General features: G+C 41.6%; 1 protein-coding gene across 1 annotated transcript; it reads right to left on the bottom strand.

Annotated features, from left to right (window-relative positions):
* Positions 1 to 879: 879 nt before the first annotated feature.
* LOC115416618 (T-box transcription factor TBX19-like) lies at positions 880 to 11,124 on the bottom strand. Its single transcript, XM_030130452.1, has 8 exons — positions 10,724 to 11,124; positions 8,038 to 8,314; positions 4,365 to 4,499; positions 4,199 to 4,260; positions 4,067 to 4,125; positions 2,026 to 2,181; positions 1,246 to 1,366; positions 880 to 1,172 (listed from the first exon to the last, which is right to left on the bottom strand). Exons 1-8 carry the CDS (start codon positions 11,077 to 11,079, stop codon positions 1,010 to 1,012), a joined length of 1,329 nt encoding a protein of 442 aa, XP_029986312.1. The 5' UTR covers positions 11,080 to 11,124; the 3' UTR covers positions 880 to 1,009.
* Between the last annotated feature and the right edge of the window lie 1,024 nt (positions 11,125 to 12,148).

The raw sequence follows: 12,148 nt of genomic DNA, 5'->3' as shown, positions 1-12,148 counted from the left end.
TGAGTTCATTCAAATAAAAGACTGAGAAGATAAGAACATTTAAAGATTTAATGACAAAGTTCAGCATCAACATTATCACAACAAACACATGAACTGGATTCAACAGGATTCAACAGGATTCAACTGGATTCAACAGGATTCAACTGGATTCAACAGGATTCAACTGGATTCAACTGGATTCAACAGGATTCAACTGGATTCAACTGGATTCAACAGGATTCAACTGGATTCAACTGGATTCAACAGGATTCAACATTACAAACCTTTTATTTTAACAGATAAACAACATTGGTTTCAACATCTTTACATCATGAACCAGTTCAACATGTCTGATCATATGATTTAACACCATATCCACATTAACTATTGATTATTTATTGATCATTTATTGATTATTTATTGATTATTTATTGACAGGTTTTCAACAAATGCACATCATCTGAAAAATTACAGGAAGAATTAAAGAAGAATTCAACTGGAAAAAAAACTGAGAAAGAATCAGAACCTGGAAAATGAGTTGAAACCATTAAAAAAACTCAATGTTTTTAAAGTTGAACTGTTTAGTTTTTACAGTTTTCATCGTTTCTTATTTTGATGAATTTATTGAAACTAAAGTTTAGTTTTAAAAACAAAACAAACAGAAGAAAAAAATGAATAAAAATAAAAACATAAATTTTGACTAAAGTGCAGACGACGAACGAGAAGTTTTACCTTCGATCAAAGAAAACTGCATCTGGTGTTTTATACATGAACCAGGACCAGGACCAAGGACCAAGGACCAGGACCAGGACCCAGGACCCAGGACCAGGACCAGGACCAGGACCAGGACCAAGGACCAGGACCAGGACCAAGGACCAGGACCAGGACCCAGGACCAGGAACCAGGACCAAGACCAAGGACCAGGACCCAGGACCCAGGACCCAGGACCCAGGACCCAGGACCAGGAACCAGGTCCAGGACCAGGACCAGGTCCCGGACCAGGACCCAGGAACCAATCAGGTCTCACTGCTCAGAAAGAGTGGGTGGGGCCATGCCATCCAGCTTCGCCCACTCGTCCGTGATTGGTGGGCTGCACGATGGTCTCGCTGCTGATTGGTCCATGTAGAGCGGCGCAGGGCGAGTGGGCGGGGCTTAGCTCAGTGCATCCGACGGTCCACAGACAGGGAAACTGACTGGACACACAGCACAGCGTGATCACATGACCAACACTGACAACCAATGGGCACGCAGGGGGCGGGGCCTCACCTGGAGCTAGGAGGAGGAGCCTGTGAGGAAGGGGCGGAGCTCATCAGCGGGTGGGTGGAAGAGGAGGAGGAGGAAGAGGAGGAGCTCCATCTGTCTGTCAAAACACCTTCAGACAAACACACTGAAAAGAAAAGAAAGAAAAGAAAGAAAAGGAAAGAAAAGAAAGAAAAAAGAATATAAAGAAAAGAAAAGTAAAGAAAAGAAAGAAAAGAAAAAAGAATAGAAAGAAAAGAAAAGTAAAGAAAAGAAAGAAAAGAAAAAAGAATAGAAAGAAAAGTAAGAAAAGAGAAGAAAAGAAAAGAAAGCAAAGAAAGAAAAAAGAATAGAAAGAAAAGAAAAGAAAAGAAAAGAAAAGAAAGAAAAGAAAAGGAAAGGAAAGAAAGAAAAGTAAAGAAAAGAAAGAAAAGAAAAAATAGAAAGAAAAGTAAGAAAAGAGAAGAGAAGAGAAGAGAAGAAAAGAAAAGAAAGAAAGAAAAGAGGAACAGTGACACCTTTAGGCTGTGATGAACTGTTTTTGTTTTTTTTTAACAACTTTATCATTTTTCCATAAGGAGGCCACGCCCCCAAACACAGGAAGAAGGCCACTCCCCCAAACACTGGAAAGAGGCCACGCCCCCAAACACAGGAAGAAAGCCACGCCCCCAAACACTGGAAAGAGGCCACGCCCCCAAACACAGGAAGAAAGCCACTCCCCCAAACACTGGAAAGAGGCCACGCCCCCAAACACTATTCACTGGTCACGTGACTAATTGTAAACTTGTACCTTTTTTATTTTCTCACCTGATGAGTGTGGGCGGTGCGACAGGTAGGCGGGGTAAGGGGTGTGCCGCCCATGGTAACCCTGGTGTTTGTAACCATGGTGATGATGGGATGGCAGTGGGAGGGTGCTTCCATAGGTAAAAGCCCCGCCTCCTCCAGCTGAGCACAGAGACCAACCTGAGGAGGAAGAGAAGGAAGAGGAGAAGGAGGAGGAAGAAGAGGAGGAGGAGGAGGAGAAGGAAGAGGAGGAGGAGGAGAATGAGGAGGAAGAGGAGGAAGAGGAGGAAGAGGAGGAGGAGAAGGAAGAGGAGGAGGAGGAAGAAGAGAAGGAGGAGGAAGAGGAGGAAGAGGAGAAGGAGGAGGAGGAAGAGAAGGAGGAGGAAGAAGAGGAGGAGGAAGAAAAGGAAGAGGAGAAGGAGGAGGAGGAGGAGGAGGAGGAGGAGGAGGAGAAAGAAAAGGAAGAGGAGGAAGAGAAGGAAGAGAAGGAGGAGGAGGAAGAGGAGGAAGAGGAAGAGGAGAAGGAGGAAGAGGAGGAGAAGGAGGAGGAGGAAGAGGAGAAGGAGGAGGAGGAGGAGGAGAAAGAAAAGGAAGAGGAGGAAGAGAAGGAAGAGAAGGAAGAGAAGGAGGAGGAGGAAGAGAAGGAGGAGGAAGAAGAGGAGGAGGCAGAAGAGGAGGAGGAGGAGGAGGAAGAGGAGGAGGAGGAAGAGAAGGAAGAGGAGGAAGAGAAGGAAGAGGAGGAGGAGGAGGAGAAGGAGGAGGAAGAGGAGAGGGAGGAGGAGGAGGAAGAGGAAGAGGAGAAGGAGAAGGAGGAAGAGGAGGAGAAAGAGGAGGAAGAAGAGGAGAAGGAGGAGGAGGAAGAGGAGAAGGAGAAGGAGGAGGAGGAGGAAGAAAAGGAAGAGGAGGAAGAGAAGGAAGAGGAGAAGGAGGAGGAGGAAGAGAAGGAGGAGGAAGAAGAGGAGGAGGAGGAAGAGGAGGAGGAGGAGGAGGAGGAGAAGGAAGAGGAGGAAGAGGAGGAGGAAGAGGAGGAGGAGGAATGTGTTCATTTGTGTTTTGTCGTTTATTTGTGTTTGTCGTTTGTGTTTTATCGTTTGTGTGTTTTGTTGTTTATTTGTGTTTTGTCGTTTATTTGTGTGTTTGTCGTTTGTGTGTTTTGTCGTTTATTTGTGTTTTGTCGTTTATTTGTGTGTTTTGTCGTTTGTGTGTTTCTTGTTTGTGTGTTTTGTAGTTTGTGTGTTTTGTTGTTTATTTGTGTTTTGTTGTTTATTTGAGTGTTTGTCGTTTGTGTGTTTTGTCATTTATTTGTGTGTTTTGTCGTTTGTGTGTTTTGTCGTTTATTTGTGTGTTTTGTTGTTTGTGTTTTGTCGTTTATTTGTGTTTTGTCGTTTATTTGTGTTTTGTCGTTTATTTGTGTTTGTTGTTTGTGTGTTTTGTCGTTTATTTTTGTCGTTTATTTGTGTTTTGTCATTTGTGTTTTGTTGTTTATTTGTATGTTTGTCGTTCGTGTGTTTTGTCGTTTGTGTGTTTAGTCGTTTATTTGTGTTTTGTTGTTTATTTGTGTGTTTGTCGTTTGTGTTTTTTTTCGTTTATTTGTGTTTTGTCGTTTGTGTGTTTTGTCGTTTGTGTGTTTTGTCGTTTATTTGTGTTTTGTCGTTTGTGTGTTTTGTCATTTGTGTGTTTTGTCGTTTATTTGTTTTGTTGTTTATTTGTGTGTTTGTCGTTTGTGTTTTTTTCCGTTTGTGTGTTTTGTCGTTTGTGTGTTTTGTCGTTTATTTGTGTTTTGTCGTTTGTGTGTTTTGTCATTTGTGTGTTTTGTCGTTTATTTGTGTTTTGTTGTTTATTTGTGTGTTTGTCGTTTGTGTTTTTTTCCGTTTGTGTGTTTTGTCGTTTGTGTGTTTTGTCGTTTATTTGTGTTTTGTCGTTTGTGTGTTTTGTCATTTGTGTGTTTTGTCGTTTATTTGTGTTTTGTTGTTTATTTGTGTGTTTGTCGTTTGTGTTTTTTTCCGTTTGTGTGCTTTGTCGTTTACTTGTGTTTTGTCGTTTATTTGTGTGGTTTTTTACTCACATGGTTGAATCCCAACGCGACTCTCGGCCTGCTCCGCTAAGGCCCGCCCCCCTGGGTTCCTGGGGAGGACCAATCACATGTGAGCCGTGGGTCATGTGAGTGCGTGGGCGTGGTGGAGGTCAAAGGTCAAACCTGTCTTTGGCGTCCAGGAAGGCTTTGGCGAACGGGTTGTATTTGATCTTCAGAGCGGTGATCTGAAAAACAGACAAACAGGAAGTCAGACAGGAAGTCAGACAGGAAGTGGGAGGAGCCAACAGGTACGCACACTGGCATGATGGGAAACGCGGTCTGTCAGTACCTCCTCGTTCTGGTACGCGGTGACGGCGATGAACTGAGTCTCAGAGAAGGAGACGTTTGAGACGAGACGATGACGAGAACCCACGCACACGATGTGGAGCTGAGGTTCATATTTATGAAGGGAGTTGAGCAGGATCTGAAATATATACAAACATATGGACAAATATATACTAAGAGACATACAAATATATATATAAAAAAAAATATGTACAAATATATACAAATATACATACAAATATATACAAATATATATACAAATATATACATACAAATGTATACAAATATATATACAAATATATGTACAAATGTATACAAATATATATACAAATATATGTACAAATCTAAACAAATATATATACAAATATATACAAATATATATACAAATATATGTACAAATGTATACAAATATATATACAAATATATGTACAAATCTAAACAAATATATATACAAATATATACAAATATATATACAAATATATGTACAAATATATACACAAATATACACAAAAATATGTACAAATATATATACAAAAATATACACAAAAGATATAAAAGACACACTAAAGACACACGATGTGGAGCTGAGGTTCATATTTATAAAGGGAGTTCAGCAGGATCTGAAATATATACAAATATATGTACAAATATACATAAATATATGCAAATTTTTATACAAATATATACAGATATACACACACATAAACACACAAATACACAAAATTATACCCACAAATATACACAAAAATATAGACACATATAAACAAATATTCACAAAAATATACACACAAATATACACACAAATATACAAAAATATACACAAAAATACACAAATATACACACAAATATGCAAAAATATACACACAAATACACAAAAATATATACACACTAATAAACAAAAAAATGTAAGCACAAATACACAAAAATATACTCAAAAATACACACATGCAAATATACAAAAAGATATGCCCAAAAAATACACACAGACACAAATACACACAAAAATACACAGATACACACACACACTTTGGTTTAATCGTACATATGAGGTCCTGCCTCCACACACACTTTGGTTTAATGGTACATGTGAGGTCCTGCCTCCACACACTTTGGTTTAATGGTACATGTGAGGTCCTGCCTCCACACACTTTGGTTTAATGGTACATGTGAGGTCCTGCCTCCACACACTTGCTTTGGTTTAATGGTACATGTGAGGTCCAGGCTTTTACTTTGAAGAAGTTGAGTCACTTTTACTTTTGTTTTTTCCTTTTTTTCTTCTTCTACACCCATTATCCACGTGGAGAGCTTTCTCCATCCCATCCTCCTCTCGTGTAGGATCGGGCGAGAGACTACCGCCTCTAATTAGCCACTTCAGTTGCTCTCCTCGCTCACTTCACCTGCCTGCCCCGTCGTAACCACGGGAACGGGATAAACAGCTCTTAATTGGCCGGCGGCGGTTTAATGCACTTCCTGTGGAGAGGCCTTGGCAGTAATGTTGTTTATATTTACCCCATTATTTACCCCGGCGCACACACCGACACACACTAATGCGCAGTTGGAACACAGAGCACGGCCATAATGAAATAATTGCTCAGCTTATTTGTACATTATGGTAATTATGTTTTTTACGGGGAAATTAATTTGGCCGTCGTGCTTCAGATGGACGAGGCAGAGAGGTAAACTATATTCAAAGAGCCCACACACACTCCAGCTAATGTAGGCAGCGCTAGCCGACACACACACACACACACACACACACACACACACAGGTGGCGGCGGCGGGGTCACGGTTGGAGTCAGCCTCTCAATCTGAATAGAAAACAGTTTGTTTTTGTGAGTCCCACCGGACGGCTGGGATTGGTTAATTGGGCCTCGTTAACGGGGGGGTTGATGGCTCTCCTGCAGACCCACTAAAGTCCACTTGGACCTGGTGGGTGTTTTGTTCTGTCCTCAGTGCACAGGTGTTTTACCGCCGTCACATGTTCACCCTCGACTCAAAGAAGTTTGGACTGTTTTTGGTAACGAAGTGAGATTTAAGTCTGAAAAAAAACAAAAAAAAAAAAAACAAAAAAACATCCACTTTTAACCAGAACCATCTACCAAGGTTCAGATAGTTTAGGATTTTTCATTCTAGTTTAGTTTTATTTACTTTTGACTATTTTTCTCTAATTCAGGTCATTTTAATTTGTTTTTAGAGCAGGTTTGATAGTTTTTATTAGTTTTCTTTTTTTTCTAAATGTTTAGTTTTAGTTTTAGTTTTAGTTGTAGTTCAGTTGTAGTTCAGTTGTAGTTCAGTTGTAGTTTAGTTGTAGTTCAGTTGTAGTTCAGTTGTAGTTTAGTTGTAGTTTAGTTGTAGTTCAGTTGTAGTTCAGTTGTAGTTTAGTTGTAGTTCAGTTGTAGTTCAGTGGTCTCTTTTCTCTTCTTCTCTGTGCTCCTATTCAAATCAATCCCAGACAGGACTCTGCTGCTTTAGTCTCCATGTTTCCAGGTAGAGTGGGGACCAGAAGACGACTGGAAACCACAAGTGAACACAAGTGACGGAGCAAAAAGTGTCGTATGGAGACAGCACAGAAAACTGAGAGAGACAAAGAAATCCATTGAACATCAATCTGACATTGACAAAGACCAAAACCAAGGGAATTTGATCCAGAATTTTGATCCGTTTCAGTTAGTTTAGTAAACACACAATACAGTTTCAGTTAGGTATGTTTTTTTTCTTTTAATTCTAGTTTTTATTTATTTCAGTTAATGAAAATGCTTTTACAATTCTAGTTTGAGTCATTTCCTTAGTTTTCGTTAACGATAATAACCTAAACGATCTAGTGATCTGAACTGTTGAAGACCTGCTGGTGCACTAAAACCATCAGTCCATGTGAATAACTGGTGTAAATACAGTTGTTCATCTGTTCATGTTCATCAGATATGAGGAGCTACAGATGGAAAGGAGCTCTGATGAAACAATCTGCCACATTTACAGCTGTAATATGCACCGTCCATAAAACATACAGAAGGAGAGAAAGACAGAAATGAAGTAAAACAAATAAACACATTAATTAATTAACATTAATAAAGATTATTTAAATTAACTCAAATAAATAAATGGGTAATAAATAAATATAAATAAATAGATAAATAACAAATCAACTAATCAATTACAAAAATAATTAAAATAAACACATTAATTAATTAGTTAATTAATTAATTAATTAATTAATTAATTAATTAAAATAAATATGTAAACTAATTAAAATAAATAAAATAAATTAATAAATTAATTACTTAATTAAAAACAAATAGATATACATTAATTAATTAAATTTAAATAATTAATTAAAATCAATTAATTAATGAAAAGTAAATAAATATATAAATAAATAAATAAATTAATTAGTTGATTAACAAAATGAATAAATTAAAATAAATAAATAAACAGATTAATTAATTAATTAATTAGTTAGTTAATTAAGTAAAATAAATAAGTAAATAAATTCTAATCAATTAATGAAAGAAAGAAAGAAAGAAAGAAAAAAATCGATTAACTAAATGAATAAATTTAAATAAATATATATCAATGTAATTAATTGATTAAATAAATAAATGAATAAATCAATCAATCAATTAATGAATAAATAATCGATTCCCTAACTGAATTAAATGTAAATCCCTCCAGTGCTCACCTGTCCTCCTCCGTTCAGTTTGTTGGTCAGTTTGACCTTGTTAAAGGTCACCGCCGCCTTCATCCAGTGAGCTCCGAAGTTCGGAGAGTCAGGGTGGATGTAGATGCCCCCGTGGCCCCGCCCCTCGGCGTGGCCGTCCGCCCGGCCGGCCGCCACCCACTCCCCATTGACGAACTTCCAGCGGCAGCCGTCGGCCGGAACGAAGTCCAGCAGGAAGGAGTACATGGAGCTGGGGTCCAGACCGGACACACTGACCTTTAAGACCGGGAACATCCGACTGGAAAACAGGAAGTACACGAAAACAGGAAGTACATGTGAAAACAGGAAGTACACGGAAACAGGAAGTACATGTGAAAACAGGAAGTACACGAAAACAGGAAGTACATGTGAAAACAGGAAGTACACGGAAACAGGAAGTACATGTGAAAACAGGAAGTACACGGAAACAGGAAGTACACGAAAACAGGAAGTACACAAAAACAGGAAGTACATGTGAAAACAGGAAGTACACGGAAACAGGAAGTACGTGTGAAAACAGGAAGTACACGGAAACAGGAAGTACATGTGAAAACAGGAAGTACATGTGAAAACAGGAAGTACACGGAAACAGGAAGTACATGTGAAAACAGGAAGTACACGAAAACAGGAAGTACATGTGAAAACAGGAAGTACACGGAAACAGGAAGTACATGTGAAAACAGGAAGTACACGGAAACAGGAAGTACACGAAAACAGGAAGTACACAAAAACAGGAAGTACATGTGAAAACAGGAAGTACACGGAAACAGGAAGTACATGTGAAAACAGGAAGTACACGGAAACAGGAAGTACACGAAAACAGGAAGTACACAAAAACAGGAAGTACATGTGAAAACAGGAAGTACACGGAAACAGGAAGTACATGAAAACAGAAAGTACATGTGAAAACAGGAAGTACACGAAAACAGGAAGTACATGTGAAAACAGGAAGTACATGTGAAAACAGGAAGTACACGAAAACAGGAAGTACATGAAAACAGGAAGTACATGTGAAAACAGGAAGTACATGAAAACAGGAAGTACATGTGAAAACAGGAAGTACACGAAAACAGGAAGTACACGAAAACAGGAAGTACACAAAAACAGGAAGTACATGTGAAAACAGGAAGTACACGAAAACAGGAAGTACATGAAAACAGGAAGTACATGTGAAAACAGGAAGTACACGAAAACAGGAAGTACACGAAAACAGGAAGTATACGAAAACAGGAAGTACATGTGAAAACAGGAAGTACACGAAAACAGGAAGTACATGTGAAAACAGGAAGTACACGAAAACAGGAAGTACATGAAAACAGGAAGTACATGTGAAAACAGGAAGTACACGAAAACAGGAAGTACATGAAAACAGGAAGTACATGTGAAAACAGGAAGTACACGAAAACAGGAAGTACATGAAAACAGGAAGTACATGTGAAAACAGGAAGTACATGTGAAAACAGGAAGTACACGAAAACAGGAAGTACACGAAAACAGGAAGTACATGTGAAAACAGGAAGTACACGAAAACAGAAAGTACATGAAAACAGGAAGTACATGTGAAAACAGGAAGTACACGAAAACAGGAAGTACATGAAAACAGGAAGTACATGTGAAAACAGGAAGTACATGAAAACAGGAAGTACACGAAAACAGGAAGTACAGGTGAAAACAGGAAGTAAACGAAAACAGGAAGTACATGTGAAAACAGGAAGTACATGAAAACAGGAAGTACACGAAAACAGGAAGTACATGAAAACAGGAAGTACATGTGAAAACAGGAAGTACATGAAAACAGGAAGTACACGAAAACAGGAAGTACATGTGAAAACAGGAAGTAAACGAAAACAGGAAGTACATGTGAAAACAGGAAGTACATGAAAACAGGAAGTACACGAAAACAGGAAGTACATGTGAAGGTCCAGGTGGTCACAATGTCTGAGGTCCAGGCCTCAGATCAACGTCATCAGAGGTCAAAGGTCACAGAGTCCTAACAGACAGGACAAGCACAGGTTCTGTTCAGCTGGTCCAAAGGTCAGAGGTGTTCTTCCAACCCCATTGGCTGAAGGCCCAGAGTGGGCGTGGCAGTGGTGGTTAGGGTGGTCCTGGAGGTGGGACCCAGAGGAGACCAGGTTCTGTCCAGGTTGGACAGAACCTGTCTCCTGGGTGGTGGTTCGGACAGAACCTGGTCTCCTGGGTGGTGGTTCTGGGGACAACAGTTCGGATCATCTGCAGAACCACAGACAGTCTTCTGGGTCCACCATGAAGAGGGGTTTGGGTCTTCTGTTCACAGAACCCGGTTCTGCTGGAGTTCTGGATGGTGGTGGACCCACCGACCTACTGAAGTCCAACCCTGGGATGGGAAGACTGGACCAGAACCTGAGACCAGGACCAGAACAGACAGAGCTGGATCTGAAGGTGGTGGACCTGGTCCCCATGTGACCTCCCACCTCCAGGGGTTCATGGGTTTTCCTACTTGTGTGTGGACAGTGAATGCATCGCCTCTGTTTACCACAGGTGTTAGATTGTTGTCGCCATGGAAACGGACTCATTGTTTGAAAGAAAATCATGGTGGTCTGGTCACAGTTTGAAGGTGTTTCCTGTTACGTGTGTCAGTGGGTGGTCCGGACCCCGCCCCCTCCCCTCTGCCACCCCCACCCCCCGTTACCGTCCGTTCTTGGTGACGATCATCTCGTTGGTGATCTGTCTGAACTTCCTCCACAGCTCGGCGTCCTCCAGCGTCACCCTCAGCTCTCTCTCTGTCGGGTCGCCCTTCTCTCGCCCCGCCTGCAGCTCGCTCTCCACGGCGCTCAGCAGACGAGACATGCAGCGCTCCGACGACGACGGGACGCACGATGACGACGGGACGCACGCCGCCGCAGGGCCACGGACGGACGCCACAGGAGGGTCAGAGGACGAAGACGACTGGACGTCCTCCTGTAAACCTTCAACCTTCATCTGAAACAAACAACAAACAAACACAAGTATACAAACAACAGTAAACAAACACAAGTAAACAAACATAAACAAACAAACAACAGTAAACAAACACAAGTATACAAACGATAAACAAACAACTGTAAACAAACAAGTAAACAAACATCTGTCAATAAACATCAGTAAATAAACATAAGTAAATAAAAGGGTCAGGGTCAGGGTCAGGGGTCAGGGTCAGGGTGAGGGTCAGGGTCAGGGGTCAGGGTGAGGGTCAGGGTCAGGGGTCAGGGGTCAGGGGTCAGGGTGAGGGTCAGGGTCAGGGGTCAGGGGTCAGGGTGAGGGTCAGGGTGAGGGTCAGGGTGAGGGTCAGGGTCAGGGGTCAGGGTCAGGGTCAGGGGTCAGGGTCAGGGTCAGGGTGAGGGTCAGGGTCAGGGGTCAGGGGTCAGGGTGAGGGTCAGGGTGAGGGTCAGGGGTCAGGGGTCAGGGTGAGGGTCAGGGTGAGGGTCAGGGTGAGGGTCAGGGTCAGGGGTCAGGGGTCAGGGTGAGGGTCAGGGTCAGGGGTCAGGGTCAGGGGTCAGGGTGAGGGTGAGGGTCAGGGTCAGGGGTCAGGGGTCAGGGGTCAGGGTGAGGGTCAGGGTGAGGGTCAGGGTCAGGGTCAGGGTCAGGGGTCAGGGTGTGCTGGACTGTGCTTGGTCCTGGGCCTGCAGGTGCTGTTCCCAGTGCAGATGTGTGGTGGTGTCAGCTGACAGTCCACCTGCCATCGGTGCAGTTGGTCTGATTTCAGCAACGTTTACCAGGAACACCACCATGACCCTGAAGTGTAATCATACATGATTTAGAAAAAAAGAGGGACCATAAAATCCTGAGTAGATATGGGAATAAACAACCAGTTCTTTTTGAGAACTGGTTCCCAGTAGTTCAGTTCCTTGGAATCGTTTGTCTGTTTAATGATTCTTCTTATCTATCCCACCTTCGTTGTGCATGAGTGATGACATCACACACACGCTGCAATGTTTGAGTCAGAACGAAGACAACAGACCAGGTCTAAGCAGACCAGGTCCAAACAGACCAGGTCTAAGCAGACCAGACCAGGTCTAAACAGACCAGGTCTAAACAGACCAGGTCTAAGCAGACCAGGTCCAAACAGACCAGGTCT

The sequence above is a fragment of the Sphaeramia orbicularis genome, unplaced genomic scaffold (genome assembly GCF_902148855.1).
Source record: "Sphaeramia orbicularis unplaced genomic scaffold, fSphaOr1.1, whole genome shotgun sequence".
Lineage (NCBI taxonomy): Eukaryota > Metazoa > Chordata > Actinopteri > Kurtiformes > Apogonidae > Sphaeramia > Sphaeramia orbicularis.
This window is presented reverse-complemented; position numbering and strand designations above follow the sequence as displayed.